This window comes from Heterocephalus glaber, unplaced genomic scaffold (assembly GCF_053883595.1).
Source record: "Heterocephalus glaber isolate CG9 unplaced genomic scaffold, H.glaber_assembly_v1.0 deba00001729, whole genome shotgun sequence".
NCBI classification, from domain to species: Eukaryota; Metazoa; Chordata; class Mammalia; order Rodentia; family Bathyergidae; genus Heterocephalus; species Heterocephalus glaber.
Window position 1 is genome coordinate 4,573,541 of NW_028258440.1, and position 22,089 is coordinate 4,595,629.

The 22,089-nt window shown below is 38.0% G+C and overlaps 1 protein-coding gene across 14 annotated transcripts in view; it reads left to right on the forward strand.

Annotated features, from left to right (window-relative positions):
• The window catches only part of Enox2 (ecto-NOX disulfide-thiol exchanger 2), a 344,879-nt gene that overhangs the window by 264,845 nt on the left and 57,945 nt on the right, over window positions 1-22,089 (forward strand). For all 14 annotated transcript variants that reach the window (XM_087199818.1, XM_004860065.4, XM_021240586.2 and 11 more), the window contains 3 exons: window positions 5,048-5,281; window positions 8,354-8,566; window positions 16,099-16,205. In XM_087199818.1, the coding sequence (XP_087055944.1) occupies window positions 5,048-5,281; window positions 8,354-8,566; window positions 16,099-16,205 (554 nt within the window). The remainder of the gene's footprint in view (window positions 1-5,047; window positions 5,282-8,353; window positions 8,567-16,098; window positions 16,206-22,089) is intronic.

Sequence of the window (22,089 nt, forward strand, 5' to 3'; positions counted from 1 at the left end):
GATGGTGAGATAGAGCAAGTGTGCTAGCTTGGAACTCTCTTCACCATCTTATAAAGGCACTGATGCCATTATGGGAATCTGATGCCATGACTTCATCTAATCCTAATTGCAGCCCAAAGGCCCTACCCCGAAATACTATTATAATATGAATTTTGAGATTAAGTGTCCAACATAAGAACTTTTGGAAGACAACATTCAAACCAAAGCAGTAAGTCAGTTATCAAATATTTATTGACTGCTAGGCAGAATACTAGGTTACTGGAGATACAGCAAGGACTGAGATAGATTTCCTGTCATCCAGGAAATTACATTCTGGCAATAGTAAAATGTGATATACATGTAAACAAATAAAGAAGTTAACATCAGGTACTGATAAGTGCTGTAAAGAAGATAAAAAGGATAATGTACCTGGAAGCATTAGGAAAGGAACTTTTCTCTGACATTTGAACCAAAACCTGAACAATGTGAAAGGAGATTGCCATGTGAACATCTTGGGGATATCTCATTCCAAAATAAGGAACAGCCAACCAAAGGCCCTGAGGTGAAAATGAACTTAGCATGTTCAAGCAGAGGACAGAAAGTTAGCATGGGCCTTATGAACTATAGTTATGAGTTTTATGCTGGAATCCACTGTAGGATTTTATGGGTTGAAGTGACATGACCTAGTTTACATTTTAGGAATAGTACTTCTGGGTAAAAGATGGGCAGATGGATACAGCAAGGGTAATGACTGGAAAATAATTTAGCTAACTGTGACATTAGCCTAATCCAGAAGCAATAGTGGTTTATATAGTATTTTTGGCATGGATCTAGTAAGAACTACTTTGCATAAAATGTACTCAAAGTAGAAGTTTAAATTTGGAGTGGGGCAAGGAATTATAATTGGAATAATTTCTAATGAGTCCATAAAGTGAAGCTGCATGTCTTTTATGTTGGTGTGAAGTCAAAGTTTCATGGTTGATCTTTTGCATATTTTAAATTAATATTGTTTTTATGGGGCAGTGGAAAAATAAGCTATAAGGAAGAAGATGAGGTAATTGGAAAGGCCATAGAACAATTAAATACTTCTTCACCTAAGAGTAATGGTTTGAGAGAACTGAGATCAAGTGCTAGACATGTTAGGACAGCAGCATCTTCATTCACACAATAGGCACTTTTTGAATATCTCCTTTGTGTAAACCATTGTGCCAGATGCTGTACAGAGGAAGAAATGAGTAAAATCTAGTTCTTCCCCTTAATAAGTTTAGTATGCAGCAATACATTGATTTATTAAAGAAACATTTACTCAGCACCAGGCATTACTCAAAACACTGATAAGATGCACTCTCTGCTAACAATAATGATTGATAGCTATAAGTGCCATTAGGGAGCAAGAGGGGAGGAAGAGAGAGAGAGAATATGAATATGTCAGACTCTTAACTGTAGGTATTAAGAAAGGTAGCATTTGCATCAAGTCCTTGACAAATAGAAAGCCTTTAGACAGTGGGCCATGGAAACAGCGTGAGCAAAGACACAAAGGTGGAAAGATTTTGCAAGCATTCAGGTGACACTAAGTGGTGATTTGTGTACTAAATAGACATGAGAGGAGGAAGAAAAATATCATTTGTTAACATACTTGGAAAGGTTTAAGAGTTGGGTCTTTACCCAACTGGTAATAGGGAAATGTTGAAGAAATTTTTGAGCAAGAATGTTGGTTGTTTCTGAAAGATTAATCTGACAGCTCTGACTGTAAAAATGGATTAAAGGAGAGGAGGTCAATTGGAAGCCTGTTACAGTAGCCCGGGGAAAAGGTAATGGGGGTTTGAGAAAGCAGGCTACTAACATGGAGTAGAAGAGGAGGAGGTAGATGTAGTATACTCTTATTACAGGTGCTAAGTGCTGTAGAATCTAACTACGGAAGGACAGATAGCAGTTAGCTACAATAACAGCACTACACGACACACTATTTTAATAAGCATGTAAAGGTTTTGAAAAGCCCTGAACAGTTGTACATAAAATACAACATACTGCTGAGGAAGCACCCACCTAAACATCACAAAAATGTGCTCTCTGTTAACAACTACCTCGTAGAAACATTTTCAGGGCTGCCAATGGAAAGGGGATAGCAATAGATGCTGTGAAAATAGCTAAATTTTGCCCTTTAAATTTGAACCTGCCCCTGGAAGTTCACAAGTTCTAGAAGTCTGCAAAATGAGATGGCTGCTATCCCACATTATAGAAGAAAAATGCTTAAAATAATAAAAGTCCTTTAGAAAATGAGCCAGAAAAAAAGTAGAAAGAATCATCTTTATTTGTTAGAGTTGAGGTACCTTTGGGAGTCAGCACTGTACACAGTGCACCCACCCCATAGCCCCATCACATATTTAGTGTGATTTACGTAGAGCTTTCCCATCATACTCTTTTTTGATCCTCTCCACAGTCCCAGGTGAACAGGTAAGGTAACCTTTTGTAGCCCCATTTTTCTGATGGCTCAGATGATCAAATACAATGAATGGGTGTGCAAGTACATTGCAAACTGCAAAGGACTCTAGAAAGTTTGCTTATGAAATATGTTTATTTTTCCTCTTTCTTTTTCTCCCCAGCATGGAGGGTTACACCCAGAGCCTTTACACTGAGCTACATCCCCATCCTTCTTGAGACAGGGTCTTGCTAAATTGCCCAAGTGGGACTTGAACTTGCAAACCTCCTGCTTTGGCCTCCCAAGTTCTGGGATTGTAGGTGTGTACCACTGTGCCCAGCTAGTCTTCATATATATTAGTTTTAGTGTTTCTGGGCATTGTTTTTATAACAGCTATATGAGATATAATAATTCATATACAATGACCTTCATATCATTGAAACATACAAATATATAATATTGCATACCGCTATGAAACCATCAACAACAATCAAAATAATGACTATGCGTACCACTCCCTAAGGTTCCTTCCTGCCTCTTTTGTAATCCTTTCTCCCTATGTCTCTCCACTTCCTTCTCAGGCAACCACTTATCTCTCCTCTATCAGATTAGTGTGCATTTTCTAGAACTTCCTGTACATGGAATCATACATTATGTATGCTTTTCCTTCCTCTATATAGATCCAGATTTCCATTTGGTATCATTATCCCTATACCTGAATTTTCTGTAACATTTTCTGTAGTGTAAATCTCTTCCTGTTGAACACTTTCAGCATTTGTATGTTTCAGAAAGATTTATTTCACCTTTCTTTTTGAAATATATTTTTTTCTGGATATAGATTTCTGGGTTCACAGGTTTTCTATCTCCCCTCTCTCAGGTCTTGTTCCACTAGCTTTTTCTTTGCATTGTTTCTGTCAATACATATGATGTTGTCCTTATCTTTGTTTCTCTATACATAATACTATATGTCTTTTGTCTATAGCTGCTTTTAAGATAGTCTCTTTACTGGTGGTGTTGAGCAATTCAGTTATGATGTACCTTGGTTACTTTCTTTCATGTTTCTTGTGCTTGAAGTTCATTGAACTTCTTGGATCTGTGAGGTTTCATCAAATTTGGAAAATTTTCTCCCTTTATTTCTTCAAATATTTTTTTCTGTTTCATCCCCACTCCTCTCTTTTCAGGGCTCCAGTAGCAATATATTAGGCCTCTTTTACAGTTTTCTCACAGCCTACCGCTTCATTTTTTTAACCTTCTGTCTCTATTTTATTTTGGGTAGTATGTAATGCTATGTTTTCAAGTTTATTATTTTTTTTCATTTGTAATGTCTAATTTGTCCTAGCCACTTATTTTTCCCCTCATGTTAAACATTAGACATAATCATGTTGGACCCTCTGTATATCCCTTCAGTTATTTCTCTGTGAAGATTTCTCTGTTGGGAACTCCACTTGCCATAGTCTCTCCTACTCGCCATGGGATGAATACCATGCTCTGCCCAAGTTCCTCTCCCTGTCCTGAAGCTTGGAAACTCTTTCTAGGCAATAAGCTGGGTCAGTCATGGGGATCACTTCATTTGGTCCTTATCTGTCAGTGATCACTGGCTTCATTATCTGATGTCCACTATCTTAAAACTACTGTTTCATATATTTTGTTCCTATTTTTCATTCTTTAATGGAAGATAGTATATCTAACCTTTGTTATTCTATCCTAGCCAGAAGCAAAAATCTATGTTGTGTATTATTCTTTAGAGTAGAGGACCACACAAGAGATTTAGAGTCAAAAAGCATCCTGGATTAAAACTCTAGTTGTGCTATTTGCTAGTTGTTTGACCCAGGGGAAGCTACTTGACCTCTCTAACCCCTCTGATGCTGTTTTTCTCTTTAGTAAAATGTTTACCCTGCAAGCTTGTGCTGAGAATGAAATGAGATAAATGTGTATGTAAGTATGTAGCTCAGCTACTAAAACTTAAAGAGTACTTAAACATTTTTTTCAGTTTTTGTTAAGACTTAGGAAGTGTAGCTGCCATAAAAGGTGGAGGTAGGGAATTGAATCCTGGTTTTCTGAATCCCACTCTCATATCATTATTACAGTTACATAAACTTTAAGTATCCCAAAGTATGTGTCATCTGGGTTATATGCCACTCCCCATCATATCTAATCTTTCTCCCAGAAAAGAAATTGTCCAGAGTTGCGAAGTGCATCTAAGAAACAATTTTAGACACTAAAATGCCAAGTTAATACTTTAAGCTTTATCAAAATTCATCATGATGGTATGACTGACACTCTTGAAGTTATTTAAAAACACAGTAGCTTGAGGCCATCAATTCTATTCTTCCCAGCCCTTGATGCTCATATGAGGCTCATTATTGATGCCATTACCCACAAAACCACCATCATCCAGAGGTAAGGTGGGAGATGGAGGAATGTAACTCCTAATATCAAGACCAACCCAACCAATAGAATAGTCATCTGTTCTTAGCAATAAGATTATAATTGAAGTCTTTTAGTGATTCAGCTTGCTAGTATAGGGAGAGAATTTGGGAATAATGTGGTCACTTGGAATTGCTGCAACCACATCTGAAGCACTGAACTTGGAAAAATAGCTATAATTGCTGACTTACTAGGCTGCTGTTCTCCTACCACCAAACTTAGGTTACCGAATTCGGCTGGGCTCTAGTACTGACAAGAAGGACACAGGCCGGCTCCACGTTGACTTTGCACAGGCACGAGATGACCTGTATGAGTGGGAGTGTAAACAGCGTATGCTAGCAAGAGAGGAGCGCCACCGGAGACGGATGGAGGAAGAAAGATTGCGTCCACCATCCCCACCCCCAGTGGTCCACTATTCGGATCATGAATGCAGCATTGTTGCTGAAAAACTAAAAGGTATAGAAGGCATTTGAGCTTCCTGATTAAAAGAATTCTTTTCTTTAGGAAAATGTGACAAATAGTGTTGTCGGTAATAACTCTTAGGATTTCCCACTTATGGATTTGAAACATTTGTGCTGGAGCCTTGCTAATTGAGAGAAGTACGTACCTAATAGGAACCAGAAGATTTGTTCACGCCACTTGTGTCTCTACTCCTTTGTTGTGTCAAGGGATAGCATTTTTCTCTCAGACATCAGTTAACCAAGAAGAAATGGGTTTTTTTCCATTTTCTACATCAGAGAATTTTAGGTGTGATTCATATGACTTGGAACCGGTATGAGATGTGATGAAAAACTATGGTGAATGTTTAAATTTTTTTGAATTTATTACAGTAGCAGATATTTTGCTATTAATGTCCCTCAAACTATTCCTGTTTACCTCGCACACATACTCATCTCATCATTCTTGCCACTTCCTGAAGCAGTTCTTGAAGTCCTTCTTCGGGAGTATCTTTAGTTGCACTGTCATGGCTGCCTCAGTGTCCTGAATTGAATCAGAACACCTCCCTTTCATGGTCACTTTGGCTTTGAAGAAAGAGCCAGAAGTCACATGATGTCAGATCTGGTGGATAAGGTGGATGAGAACATACCATAATGTTTTTACCAGCCTGTTTTTCCACTGATTGTCACTTGGCAGCACCATTCACAGTATTTTTTATCACACCTCATAAACACACCTATGAAAGAGGACTTCCAGAACTGCTTCAGAAAGTGGCAAGAAATAAGAACCAAGGTACATCATGTAAAGGTACAAGATCCCAATGATGAATATAACTGTATTGTATACCTAAAATGTACCAATACACTAAATGGAAAAAAAAAAGAAAGTGGCAAGAATGATGGGGGAAGTGTGTTTGAAGCAAGGAGGGAGTATTTTGAGGAGGATTCATGTGTCTTTCACTATAATCATTTTTATTTAAATATACACTGTATACTTTGACCACCCCTTGTATTTGTCCCTTCTTCATAGCGAATACAAGTTAGGCTTGAATTCTAAATCAAATGGGTTAACCAGAATGATGCACCTTGATGTAACCCTAGTAAAATCCCTATTTTAATGATGAGAAAATGGAGGCCCAGAAAGCAGTCACAGTGTACGTTCTTCTTAGATTACCTCAAAATCTTAGCCACCACCAATAAAAGAAGCCTTTTTTTTTTTGAAGTACTGGAGATTGAACCCAGGGCCTTGTGCATGGTAGGTAAGTGCTGTGCTCCTTGGAGATAGGTTTGTCTCCAGCCCTTTTTATTTTTTGAGAAAGGGTCTCACTAAATTGCTAAGTTACCCAGGTTGGGCTCAAACTTGGGATCTTCATGCCTCAGCCTCCTAAGTAGCTGGTTTTACAGGTGTGTATCACTGCACCCAGCTAGAGGACATTTTTTAATCAATTAAAAAAGGTCAATTTATTTCACACAGCAACCATGGAGACTTCTAGACATTGCTGTGTCATACTGCTTTTTCTGATATTTTGATTCCTGTTTGCTCTTGCTTAATTCTCAGACTCATTTTGCTAATTTAACATTAATCACCCTGACTGGTGTCTTGTCTTAGCAGCTCAAACCCAGTCTCTCATTTTCTGAGAATTATTGAATGAGTGTAGTGTCACATTGATCTTATTGATGACACCAACCCAGCTCTAATGGTCTGAATTTGCCTTGCTTCTAGTGCTCTCAGCTGAGCAAGATCTTGCTAATTCTACTTTCTAAATAGGTCTCACTCACCAAATTTGTTTACATCACATAACCTAAGGGAGTCGCGTGTTTAAGAATTCAAAGAATTCTCTTTGGACTGACCATTGACTTCTTACAAGAGAGAAAGTGGAAAACATAGAGTCCAAACTAGATACACAAATATTACGATATACAGTATTTGAAAGGCTAAAAACAATGAGTAAGGTGCCAGCCCCAAGACTTGCCCATTCGCATGACACCAAACAAATCAATTTAATTCAAAAAATAAAACAAAGAATTTGTTTGTTGTGTGGCCCACAAGAGAAGGAAAATCTGAGCATCATCGTAAGGATTTCATCCAAGTAATGAAATGAAAATCTTCTCTAAAGAGAAGGCTTCCCTCCTGTTATAAGTCTGCATTTAATAAAAGGGTACAAGGCAAGAAGTTCAGATTGCAGTGAGAGATATTGCCACTTGACATGAGGCTTGCTGGCCAGAGTGGTGTGTGAAGCCCTCAAATGGAGCCTCAGTTGGATGCTGCCTCTCAGGAGAGGAGTCTGTTAACAGCAGTAGTGTGTACATGACTATCTCAGGGCTGTGCTAAACAGCAGAGAATATCTCCTGGCTGGCTAGTTGAAGGGTTCCTCAGGCAGTTGGAAAAAGATGTAAGAAATATAGAAATAAAATGAACTCCATCAAAATACATTATGACTGTACCTGAGTGGAAGGCCTGGGGCTGTGGACTGGATGCAAGAATGATGTGTTAAAAGGTTGAAGATGTAAGTGTTTATATCTAAAGAATTACTCACTTAACTCTTTCCTAAGGCTCCTTTCAGCTTATAATTCTATGAATCTAGGGAAAAGTTACTGTCGAATTTAAGTTAAACTCAGAACTTGAGTTTGTTTTTCCTTGCTGAAACACAGGATTGTAGAATTCTGACATTCTCTCACTGCTAATCCATAACTTATTCTCTCTCTCTCTCTCTATCTCTCATACACACAGAGATACACACATATGTATGCACATAGACAGGTAAAGTAATGTGCAATATGTTAAAAAGTATAATATCAGTACAGAATATCAGTTTTTGTGGTGCTAGAGATTGAACCCATGACCTCACGCTTGCTAAACATTCATTCTACTACTGAGCCACATCCCAAGCTCAGAAAAATAAATTTAAGGAAAGAAGAAACAGTTCTCTTTCTGAAAATCTTCATAAACCACAGCTAATCTGACTACTTTTTGAGCCTTTCATTCTTTCTCTTTTTCTGACTGCCTGCTGCTTGCCCATGTGTGCTTGATTGGAAAAATGCAGATGTGATTACTTCTGATGGTTCTAACAAGAAACCCTCCCATTTTCAGATGATTCCAAATTTTCAGAAGCAGTGCAGACCTTGCTCACCTGGATTGAGCGAGGAGAGGTGAATCGTCGCAGTGCCAACAACTTCTATTCCATGATCCAGTCAGCCAACAGCCATGTCCGCCGTCTGGTGAATGAGAAAGCTACCCATGAAAAAGACATGGAGGAAGCAAAGGAGAAGTTCAAGCAAGCCCTGTCTGGAATTCTCATCCAATGTGAGTGGAAGTTTGAGTTCTGCTGCCAGGGTTCCAGGGCCCTTTACACACTCACCACTTGCTATGTACAGAAACCCAGGCCTCCAGAGCCATCCGATGTCAAGAACAAGGCTGCCTTCCTTACTGCCCTGTCCTCTCCTTAAAGTGCCAAATGCCAGTCTTCCAGTTTCACAGAATATGTGTGAACACCTCCTGTTTTCATTTTCCTTGCTATATCAGCTCCTTAGAAACACTATAGTTAGGCCAGCCATATCCTGTACCTTCACAGCCATTGGCCTCAGTGGAAGGTTGGGTAGTTCATGGCTGAAGTGAAGATATAACATCAGCATTTTAAAGCTACTTTTTTTTGCATCATTATCATCATGTAGTATGCATTCTAGGAACATTAAGTGATAATTATGATTATATTTCCCAAGATGATGGAATAAAAAACAAAGTTGCTACTTTTACCTTTTATAATTACTTTCCTTTCTTCCACTACCTTTGCTTGCTATGACGAACTATGGCAGGGTGAGAAGCCATTGAAATAGCCATTTTCAAAAACAAACACCACTTTAAACTTATCAAAGTTTTCTTAAGTGAGATATATCGGATAAATTCTCAAGTAAATTTTTGATTCACCACATTACATAATTATGTATGCTTATCTTTTCAGTAAGGAACTATATATATTCACTTTAAGAATAAGGATGCAGTTTTATGATTTTCCTTTTAAAAAATTATGGTCCACTCTTCCTATACTTTACTTTCCACACTTGACTCCTACATAATTGTTATTAAGAGGAGTTGTTGCATTTTCCCCTTGTATTCTGTAAGTATATATGAACATAAAATCCAGGAGGTAACAGCACATGTCCTGAGGACTTCAGAATATGTAGAAAATGAGAGCAGCAAGCATCATGAGATTTTAAATCCTAGAATCATTAGAAGACAAAATACAAACAGGGCTGTAAAGGAAAAATAAAACCTTCTGGATTTTTTAACTGTGAACATCCAAACAGGAAGGGGCTCTTCCAGCTTTTCTCAAAAGAGTCATACCTAAGCTTCTCCTCTCTTGAGCTGGTTAGGATAAAGCCCCAGAATCTGTACACATTTCCCTATTAACATTCTAAGAGACCCTGAAAAATGCTGCCTGAGATTGTACTTACATGTATTTTTCCATAAAACCTACAATTCTCCAGTCAACAAGCTTAGCTAGGTAGACCTACACCCTACCCATATTAAGTTTTGGTATGATGCTACTGTTTAAACATACCTAAGAAGCAAGAGGATAAATTCTACTGAAGCAAAACATCCCAGCTTATATCACAGGGCTGGTTAATAAAAAGAGCTAGTGGTAGGGGCAAGCAGGCTCCCGTCAGAGGCCCGACATTCCACCAGTGAGTGCATGCAGATCCTGGGGAGCAGCTGTGTGGCCCAGACCAGCAGGGCTGCAGGCGGATCCCAGCCAGGACTCCACCCTGACCCAAGAGGCTCCGGCACACCCGCCCAAGCCAAAGGCCTGCCCAGAAAGGGTCTGCACAGGCACATGGGCTTCAGCCAGAGGCTCACCATACCATTGGCCACAGCCAGGGATCCACCTGGAGAAGAGCTGTGCAGGCAGACAAGCAGTACCCAGAGGCTCACCCCAATACCATTGATAAGTGCGAGGAGACCCTAGCCTAAGCCTGTGCAGACAACAGAAACTGGGGTACACAGCCCCAAACCAAAGGCCCTTCCACACAATAGCTACATAGGGGCCCCAGCAAGAGGCATGCCTAGATACCATCCCAAGTGTGCTCAGGCCCCAGCCAGAAGCCCGACGAGACAACAGGCCAGCTCAGGGATCTAGAAGGTCACCCCTTTGAACCCAGGAATTTGTGTACTGGTGAGCAGCAGAATAAAGGCTGCTCGGTGGCTTACTAAGAATTCAAGAACACTAGGTGAGCAAAAAGTCGCCTCAACAAAGACACAGCAGGCTACATCTGTTGAAATGAGAAGACATGTAAATAAGACCCAACACCAGACTTCCAGATCACCTAAGGGAACCCCAAAGGGCAAAGAGATGAAACAATCTGATACTCAACCACCTGGATTCCCTGAACTGGCAATGAAAGGGGACCTGGAAAAAATGAAATCAGAAATAATTTCTCAGATAACAGCAGAGATTGTGTCCATAGTACAAGACATGATTAATAAATTAGACTGGACACAGATAAAAAAAATAGAGGATCTGAGGAATATGATGGAATCTTAACATAGGAAACAAATGGAATCCATAAAACAGATGCAAACAGATTTCCAGGAGATTAAAAACTCCACTGAAAGTCTATGCAGCAGAATGAGCCATTGTGAGAATAGAATTTCAGATATAGAAGATAGGATTGGAATTAGTGACCAGAAAAAGAAAAATTTCTTAAAAATAGTAAGGGACCATGAGAAATCGATCCAGCAGCTGCTGGACGATGCAAAGAAGAATAACATCAGAGTGATTTGAGTCAAGGAAAAAACAGGAGAGAGTGCAGATGACATAAGAAACTGTTCAAAGAAGTAATGGCAGAAAACTTCCCAAATAGGAAAAAAACTTAACATAGACATAAGTGAGGCATATAGGACTCCCAACTAGCCTTGATCAAAAAAAATCCACACATAGGCATATAATAGTTAAGATTCCAGAAACCCAACAGAAAAACAAAATTCTTCAAGCAGTTAGAGAAAGAAACAAATCACATACAGCGGAAAGCCCATCAAAATGATAGCACACTTCTCAACACAAACCCACAAAGCAAGAAGAACATGGAGCAACATATTTCAAGCCCGAAAGGAAAACAGCCTCCAACCCAGATTAATGTACTCTGCAAAACTATCTTTCAAAGTTGATGGAGAAATAAGACACTTTCATGACAAAGAGCACCTCGGGAACTTCATGAATACCAAACCAGCACTCCAGAAACTTTCAGACAATATCCTAGGAAAAGACAATGAGGATCACAATGCCAGGAAACCCTGCAGAATGAATCCATCAGACACAACAAGAAATTAAACACAAAGGGGGAGAATCCAACAAAAAGAAAAAGTCATGACAAGGATAAGTCAGTACATATCAATTATAACCATCAATGTTAATGGTCTCAATTCACCAATCAAAAGAAATAGACTGGCAGAATGGGTCAAGAAGCAAGATCCAACAATATGCTGCATACAAGAAACACACTTAATTCAAAAACTCATAGACTGAAAGTTAAAGGGTGGAAAACAATACTCTATGTGACAGGAACACAAAAAAAAGCAGGAGTAGTTATCCTCTTTGCAGATCAAGTGGATTTCAAACCAACACTGATTAAGAGAGACAAAGAAGGACACTACATCCTTGTAAAGGGAACAATCCAAGAGGAAGAGATGACAATCATTAATATATATGCACCAAACACTAGTGTGCCCAACTATATAAAACAAATACTAATGGACATGAAAAATCATATAAGCACTAACACAGTAGTGGTGGGGGACCTCAGTACCCCACTCTCACAAATAGATCAGCTAGACAAAAAATAAACAACAAAATATTAGAACTCAAACTCTTGAACAAATGAACTTAACAGACGTTTACAGAGTGTTCCACCCCACAAAATCAGAATACACATGCTTTTCAGCTGCACATGGGTCGTTCTCTAAAATAGACCACATACTTGCTCATAGAACATGTTTAAGTGAGTGCAAAGGAATTGAAGTTATCCCCTGTATATTGTCAGACCATAGTGCAATGAAATTGGAAAGCAATAGCAAAAGAAGGCACAAAAATTTCATAAACACATGGAAATTGAACAACACACTTCTAAATAACCAATGGGTCACAGAGGAAATTAAAAAAGAAATCAGACATTTCCTGCAACTAAATGACAATGACAATACAACATATCAGAATCTATGAGACACAATGAAAGCAGTCTTAGAAGGGAAATTCGTAACAGTGAAATACTCACATTAGGAAAACAGAGCGAGCTCAATTAAACAACCTGATGCTGAACCTCATGCTTCTAGAAAAAGAAGACCAGAACAAACCCAAAGCCCATAGAAGGGAGGAAATTATAAAGATCAGGGCAGAAACCAATGCAATGGAGAATAAGCGAACAATACAAAAAACCAATTAAGCCAAGGGTTGGTTCTTCAAAAGAATAAAATAAAATTGACAAACCCTTAGGCAACCTTATCAGAAAAAGAAAAGAAAAGGCCCAAATCCTCACAATTAGGAATGAAAAGAGTGAAATTACAACAGACCCAGCAGAAATCCAGAGGATCATCAATACCTACTTCGAGAACCTATACACCAATAAGATGGAAAATACACATGAAATGGACCGATTCCTAGATACGTGTGAATTATCAAAGTTGAACAAAGATGACCTAAAAATTCTAAATGACCCGATATCAATCAGTGAAATTGAAAATGTAATTAAAAACTTACCAACTAAGAAAAGCCCGGGCCCTGATGGCTTCACTGCTGAATTCTATAAGACATTTAGAGAGGAACTACTGCCACTACTGTTTAAACTCTTCAATGAAATTGAAAGGGAAGCAGTACTCCCAAATTCATTCCTGGAAGCAAGCATGACCTTGATCCCCAAAGCAGAGAAAGACCAAACTGTAAAACAGAGCTATAGGCCAATCTCACTAATGAACATAGACACAAAACTCCTTAATAAGATACTGGCAAATAGAATGCAGAAGATCATCAAGAAGATCATACACCCTGACCAAGTGGGATTCATCCCAGGGATACAGGGATGGTTCAACATAAGCATATCAATAAATTTAATACCCTGTATTAGTAGAACCAAGGACAAAAACCATATGATCATTTCAATAAATGCAGAAAAAACATTTCACAAAATCCAACATGCATTTATGATAAAAACCCTACAAAAAATTGGAATAGATGGACTCTACCTCATTCTGATAAAAGCCGTCTATGAAAAACCAACAGCCAATATTATACTAAATGGTCAAAAACTGAAATCCTTCACACTAAAATCAGAAACAAGACAAGGATGTCCTCTATAACCACTCCTGTTCAATATAGTTTGGAATCATTAACCACAGCAATTAGACAAGAGAAAGAAATGAATAAAGATAGGAAACGAAGTCAAATTGTCATTATTTGTAGATGACATAGAAGTCCCTAAGAACTCTACCAAAAGTCTTCTATATCTAATAACCAAATTCAGGAAAGTAGCTGGATACGAGGTCAACACACAAAAAAATAGCTTTTCTGTGCACAAAAAACAGACTCACTGAGAGAGAAATGGCACAATCAATTCCTTTCACAATAGCATCCAAAAAATTGAAATTCCTATGAATCAACCTAACAAAAGAAATCAAAGACCCCTACTCTGAAAACTATAGCACTCTGAAAAAAGAGATTGAAGAGGATATCAGAAAATGGAAAGGTATCCCTTGCTCCTGGGTAGGAAGAATCAACATAGTGAAGATGGCCATACTTCCAAAACTGCCATATAGTTTCAGTGCAATCCCAATTGAAATCCCAGCAGCATACTTCACAGACCTGGAGAAAACAATCCAAAAATTCATTTGGAACAAGAAGAGACCCAGAATAGCAAAAGGAATCCTAGGCAATAAAGACAAGGTAGGGAGTATCACAATCCCCAACTTGAAATATACTACAAAGCTACTGTGATAAAAACAGCATGGTACTGGCAAAGAAACAGACCTGAGGACCAGTGGAACAGATTAGTAGATGCAGAAACAACTCTTGACATACTCAGCCACCTCATCTTCAACAAAGGAGCCAAACATCCTCACTGGAGGAAAGATAGCCTCTTTCATCAATGGTGATGGAAAAATTGGGTTTCAACTTGCCAAAGATTAAAACTAGACCTATATCTCACAACATGCACTAAACTGAAATAGAAGTGGATTAAAGATTTAAATATTAAAACAGAAACACTAAACCTCCTGTAACAGAGGTTAGGAAGATCTCTTGAAGACATTGGTGTAGAAAAAGATTTTATGAACAAAACCTCAGTTGCCCGTGAACTAGCACAAACAATCAACATGTGGGATCTCTTCTTACTAAAAAGCTTCTGCACAGCAAGAGAAACCACCAACAGTGTGAAGAGACAACCCACAATTGGGAAAACATTTTCACCAGCTGTCCCTCAGAGAAAGGTCTACTATCTAGAATCTATAAAGAACTTTAAAAAACCAAACCTCCCTAATTTAAAGGCCCAATCCAAATATGGGCATCTGAAATGAACAGACATTTCTCACACAAAGAAGTAGAAATAGCAAATAAACATATGAAAAAATGTTCAACCTCACTGGTCACTGGAGAAATGCAAGTTAAAACAACGCTGAGATTCCACCTCACTCCAGAAAGAATGGCTGCTATCATGAAATCAACCAATAACAAATGCTGAAGGGGCTGTGCGGAAAGAGGAACCCAGCTCCACTCCTGGTGGGAGTGTAGACTGGTGCAAGCACTGTGGAAATCAGTATGGAGATACCTCAAAGAACTCAGACTGGAAGTCCCATTTGACCCAGCTATTCCCCTGCTGGGTATCTTGCCCAAAGAATTCAAAGAATCATACCACAGTGATATATGTGCACCCATGTTCAGAGCAGCACAATTTGTGATAGCTAAAACTTATAAGCAGCCCAAATGCCCATCAACTGAAGAGTGGATAAAGAAAATGTGGTTTTTTAATAAAATGGAGTACTACTCAGCCACAAAAAATGAGAAATTAGAGACATTTATAGCTAAATGGATGCACATTGAGGCGATACTCTTTAAGTGAAATAAATAGGACATTCATGTGTAAATACTGAATAGTTTCTCTAGTGTGAGAAACTGAAAGTGTAAATAAGGACTGAAAGATATAATAGATAATATGAAATAAGAAGAAAAGGTGCAAAGGGGAAGGGGAAATTGGAGGGGTAGGGGAAAGGAAAGAAGGGAGTGGAATTAATATGCTAAAATGAAAAAATGGAAACAAAGTCTTTGTAGATAGGGAGGGGTGGAGGTGTTTAAGGGAGGGCAGGGGAATGGGGAAAAAATAAGGACCAAGATGGATTATGTAAAGATGCAAATTTCCAATGATGAATGTCATTATATTGTGTACCTTAAATCTACCTATATAATTAATAAACAAAAGGGCTAGTGGTAGTAGTTGCTGATACAATTTCAGTGCTATGCATGGGTCAGTAGTGCAAAAGTAAACATATTTGCTACAACTTGTACTTTTCGTGCCTGAGTGAATACATACTACCTGGATTAAAACTTGACTCACTATTTCACCCCAAACCTTCCTCAATTCTCTTTCTTCTTTCTGTTTATTGATGTTTCTTCCTTTGAGTTCACCTTAAAATCATAGTACTGCAATACACAGCCTTTTCCAAGTACAACCCCCATCAGGGCTCGTGTTATAACAAAAAAGAACCACAAGCTCATGCTTCTCTTTTATTTCTCTTCTCCCCTTTTTTGCCATGCCTGGATGATACTCTGTCCTGATCTGACTGCTAATTTGATGCTACAGTTGAGCAGATAGTGGCTGTGTACCATTCTGCCTCCAAACAGAAGGCTTGGGACCACTTCACAAAAGCCCAGCGTAAAAATATCAGCGTTTGGTGCAAACAAGCTGAGGTTGGTAACTTTTTACTCTGGTAGCTCCTCACAGAGACAGTGTCTTTCTTTAACAAGTTATTGATTTGGAGTTTAGCCAGAACTAAATAGTACCAAGATCCCACAGTCACAACAAGGCCCTAATGAAATCCTAAGATGTGTCCTATAGTCTGTCACTGTGTTCAGACCACCTGCGGTCCAAAGGGCAGTAAATGTGCTCGTGTTGTCTTGAATGCATTCTGCTGAATGGAAACTTTAGTAGAGAAAATGTAGCTGAGATAATTATAAGTTTACTTCTCTAAGCTAGCTAGTTTGAAGTACAATAATAATTACTGACCTGTGCTTGTAGTGTTAGTAATATTAGGGCTGTCTTACATTTATTAGAGCATCCTGACAATTGAGACTAGAAGCTGCCTGGTGGTATATCAGACAAAGAAATTTCTGAACTGCTTTATTCAAACCTGTTTAGCCATCTTTATAGAAGGTAGATTTAAAAGTAACTGAGAACTCTGATCTCAGATTAAGGTTGACACACGACTCTCTGCTTGTGTTCAAATAAAAATTTTAGTATAACACTAGAATATGTATGATGTGATTAGGTTGCTTTTCTGACTCCAACATTAAAAACCAAGACAAGGAAGTTTGTTTTCACTGATCTAGCTTTGGAAATAGTGTTACATATGCCTCAAGTTCTTCTATTCCTGTGGGCACCTTCCATACCCAGCCCTGATACTTTTGATTTACATGTGTAGCAACTTTTTCAGTTTCATTTCTGAGTCCTCTGTGCTAGTCTGGTAATAATCTCATTGGATCTATCAATACAGGTTATCATATTTATTAATATTTAAGTGGCATTTGTAAGACTTTTTTGTGATGCTAGGGATCAAACATGGGCCCTTAATTGGGCATGGTGGCACGGAGCTGTAATCCCAGCACTCTGAGAGGCTGAGGCAGAAGGATCACAAGTTTTCCCCGCCCTGGGCAATTACAAAGATTTTTTTCTCGAAAAAACTTAGTAAGGGCTGGAGATATAGCTCAGTGTAAAGGGCCTAGTTTCAATCCTCAGTACTGTGGCAAAAGGTGGGGTGGCGGGGTCTTGTTCATGTTAGGCAAGCGCTCTACCAATCACCTACACCCCTAGCCCTCAACATTTACATTTGTAAGGCACTTTCACATTGGTTATATCACCTAAGTGAACCTTACAACCTCACAATAGACATGGTATAGTAAAAGGAGTATTGGACTTAGAGTCAGTCATGATTTTAAATTTCAGCTCTGATAAATTTTGTAGCTGTATGGATTGAACAAGTTATTCAGCCTTTCTCAGTCTCTATTTCTTCAACCATAAATTTTAGATACTAATGTAATCAGTCTTGCAAGATTAAATGTGTTAAGAAATGTATGAGCAGCTTGAAAAGTATAAATAGTATTTTTTCAATTGAATATTAACAATTCAGTAAGAGATAATGACTAGGTATAGAACCTGTGTTTTACATGTAAGGAAACTGAAATGCAAAAACATTAAGTGATTTACACAAAATTACACAACTGGCAAATGGCCTAGAAATTATTCTCCTCATTCTTAGCGCTTTTACAGAGTGCTTTGTGGTCTTGATTCAGTCATCTAACCTTTATTTAGCCTTTGTTTTCTAACCTTTAAAATAATGATAATAGAGAATACATGAGACAGTTTGTGTAGGAACAATTTGAAAACCATGAGGAATGATTAGGGGAAAATAAGCCAAACCCCGTTCACAAATGTAGTCACTGAGCCATCAGTTCAGAGCCTAGCAAAGGGCTGTGGAAGCCACTGGAGAAATATCCCTGGAAACATCTGTCCAGTGAATGAGTAGGGTTATAAAAAGCCAATAGCATCTTTACTTGTTGTTTTTAAAGAATTAGGAACACATAAGAAAACTCTTGTCTTACTGTAGTACAAAATGATTTCAGAATTCTAGCACTACCTCAACAAACAAAATTTAACATTGCAATTCAAAGGTTTACTAAGTACTTTCTCTGTCCCAGGCATTATGACAGGCAACCCAGGACACAGTAGCCTTTGCCCTCAGGGAGCCAGAAGGATAAGAAAAGTGATCAAGAGGATCAGTAGAATTTCAAACACTAAAGTTAAAATATCTAGATTCTTTGGTTCAAAAGAATAAACACTGAGAGTCTTCACAATTATAAAAAAGTAATTTAGGTTGAGAATCCCTTTATCAAAGTGCTTGGATCTAAAAGTGCTTTGGAGTTGGGGTTTTCTTTTCCAGATCTTATAGTGCTTGCATATACATAATTAGATATTCTGGGTAGGGGACCCAAGTTTAAACACAAAATTCATTTATGTTTTATTTATACCTTATTCACACAGGCTGAAGTAATTTTATAAATTTTTTTAGTGCACTCTTATTTTGATTGAAGCCCATTATATGAGGTCAGCTATGGAATTTTCTACTTGTGGCATCATGTCAACCCTCAGAAAATCTCAGGTTTTGGAGCATTTTAGATTTCAGATCTAGGGATTAGAGATGCTCAGTGTATATTCAGTTGCTTCCCTCACTTCAATACACATGCACTCATATCCCTCCTAGAGGTTAGAAGAAGCTGTCTGAACTGCCCCACCCTTTAAGGACAGCCTTGCAAGAATAATGTTGCCTTTTCATAGGAGAAATTGAGCCCCTTGTGGGAACCCTGACATTCTAGGCCACAACCCTTTTGTAAATTACATTGCAGTGTCATCCTGTCCATCGGTATTATTCATCAAGGCTCCTTGGTTATATCAGGCTTACTTATCTTGTGGATCTGTACTTGAGTTTAATGACATTCCTAGTAAAGCTAGACAGAGAGCGAGACATTTCTGTGAGTCTATAAAGAACTGACAGCTGTTACCCTCTTACCCAATATTGTCACAGAGCTTCCTTGGCAGAGCAATGAGGATAAAATACACAGCCAGTATGACTTGCCAAGAGCTACATGTTTTGTGCTTTGCCTTGTAGACTTTCTAGAAACCCCCAGAAATGTTTCCTACCTTTTGATTAGATTAAATTATGTTCCACCTTGATTACTTCAATCTTGACATATAAAGCTATTGCTGATAGAAGGACATATCTTGTGACCTAAACCCACAATATCTCTTCCATTCTATTTTGGTGCCTGTTAAGTTATAGTTTGCTTCTTTTCATCATTATTTTTGGTTGTTTTTCACCTCTACAAACTTTCATTTGATAGCAATCTACTGTGAAGACTGAAAAGAGGTATCCTATGGGAAGTAGAGAAACTGTCCTCTTAAATTGTGGCTGCCTCTTAGCACCCCACTTAAAATCAAAGCATCTCAAAGACTTAATCAGATAGACTGCCTATTTCTTGACCTTGACATCAAAACTATGACTCCTAAGGCAGGCCTTTCATCAACATTGAAATTTCTGACACTTAACCTTCTCATCTGTTGCCTCTGGGAACAAGTCAGCTGGTGACCCTCTCATGTCATAAAGTTCCTGTTCTTCTCATTGTCATCCTTCTTCTACCAGCAGCCAATACTGTTTTATTCTGCTGAGTGAGAGGGTGTGGCTTAAAAAGAAAAACTCCCCACTTTTGGGGAGCTCAGGTACTACCTTTGATAGCATATGCAAGACAGACTAGTTCGCTAATAATTTTTTCTTGTTGCTTTACTTTCCTAATGTATATATGTGTGAGGCTCCCGCTAATACAATTGAAAAGGGTAGTAAGAGAAGGCAAAAGTCCCTCCCCTTAATGAAAGTTAGTATCTACAGTGACTTTATTGACAGTTCTGTGTGGTATGGGAACTCTTTTTCTACAGAATTATTTAAAACCTACGTGTTCCTCTCAAGCTGGCCAAGAATAAAAGCAAAAACTTGAATGATATATGAAACTAGAACCATAGTAGCAGATGCTAAGGAGATAACTCTTTGCATCCTTCATAATATGAGTTTTTAAACCACTAGGCCAGAGAAAATGGGACTTGATAATTGCTAGTATTCTTGTGAAGTGAAATACTGTGATTGCTAACATAACTACCTCTAGATTAACAGGCCTACCATTCCAAACTCTGAAGAACAGTTTGCAAATAGATATTCAAGTCATCCATATACCTTTGTTTTAGGACCCATTGGTACTAACACTAGCTGTTTGCTTTCAGCCACCAAAAAATATACTAAACCAATTTGGACCAATCTAATTTGTATTTCCATCATATATCATACAGTAGACTGATCAAAGTCCTGTATTTGTGCTTTGCTTCATTGTATTAGACAGCATTTCAGAATCAAATTGATCCATAAGTATAGAAACCATCTCCCTATTCTGTGCCCTTTCATTCCCTCATGACCCCTTCCTTACCAAACTTCCTGTCAATGTTGAAAGTCTAGGTAAGTGGAATCTTGTTATACATTTAATAAGGAACGTTGATTTTTCTCGTAATCATGATACTATCATAAAACATGAATAAGATGAATTTAAGTCTACATAGATTTTTGTGAAACTATAATTACATAATTAATGTGTAATGATTTATTATTTGCTTACTTTATAATAAATCAAAAACGTCAACTGGTACAAAATTGATTCTTTTCATGCATTTCCTTGTGTCTTAGGTTTCAGTTTCATTCTATAAAAAATGTGATTTTTGTTCTCTATTGTGGAGCAATGTGAATTTCTAAATTCCAGAAAAAGTTACTATTAGAACAGATTCATATTCATCACAATGCCGTTTCAGAAATCACAAAGTTCACTGTTGAAATGAAAGGCTGTCCTACCTTTTTTGATGTAGTCTGTCAGTGACATGACTCAATTTCAAGGAGAGATTTACAAATGCAAATTGATGAAAAATGTTTGTGCATACCACTCTTGGTGTCAGTATTGGATCCAAATGTGGGGATGGGGAATGGGACAAATCTGGGAGGCAACTATTTCCTTTGCCTCTGTACTTAAATGCCTCCGAATCCTTCCTCTGTTTATGTCCAAGCTAGGTAAAATTCGCCCCTAAATCTGTTGCATTTCTAGGGACTTTTGAAGTCTTGAAAGACCTCTAAATAAGCCATATTATGTAGTTACTGAGGTTTTTTAATATTTCTAAGAAGAGATTATGCTTTCTTGCCCAACTGGAAGGACAAAGATCCTTTATGGATGCTAGGCAGCTACAGGACATGTCTTAGCCACCAAATCTTCCTGTCCTGGGATATTTCCCTAGAAAGAACATTATTTACTCTTCTGAGAAACATGATAACTTTCCCAGGATTGGGTGACATGTGTGTGAATTAAGAATTGATCTCTGCTTATACCTTCTGACAGTCTACATTTTTGTTAGGCATTTAGAAAGCCATGACTTTTCCTGATGCAATAAGTTGTACAATATTCGAATTTACTAATGTCAAACCTTGTTATAATCACCTTTCCAGTAACAACTCTGATGATAACTGAAACCCAGTCTGCTGAGAGAGAATGAATTCACAGAAATGAGAAATTCCTTTATTGCTCTCTGTGCAATAAGTATGAATAAGACATGGTAAATACCTCTTATGACACAGCCTTTTAAAGTTCATTTTTCATAAGCAGGTCATTATTTTTTTCTATTTTCAATAATGCCCCTACGGTACATGGGAGATGCTGTTAACATCTGATTTTTCTATTACTTCTTAACTATCAGTGATGATTCTAAATAGCTCACTTTTAAAATGAGCTTTTATTTAGTTTTAATGAAAGCTTAACTTGAAATAGAAACCATTATTTTTCCTTCTAAAAGGCATAAAAGAGAAGGAAATTAGAGATAGTGAGCAAACTACAACATTAAGTAATTTATTTGAAATATGTATAATCTCTGTAAATGAGAGCAATTTTCACCAGTCAGCTTTGGATATTTCCTATATGACCACCTAGTAGGGGTTTAATGAAG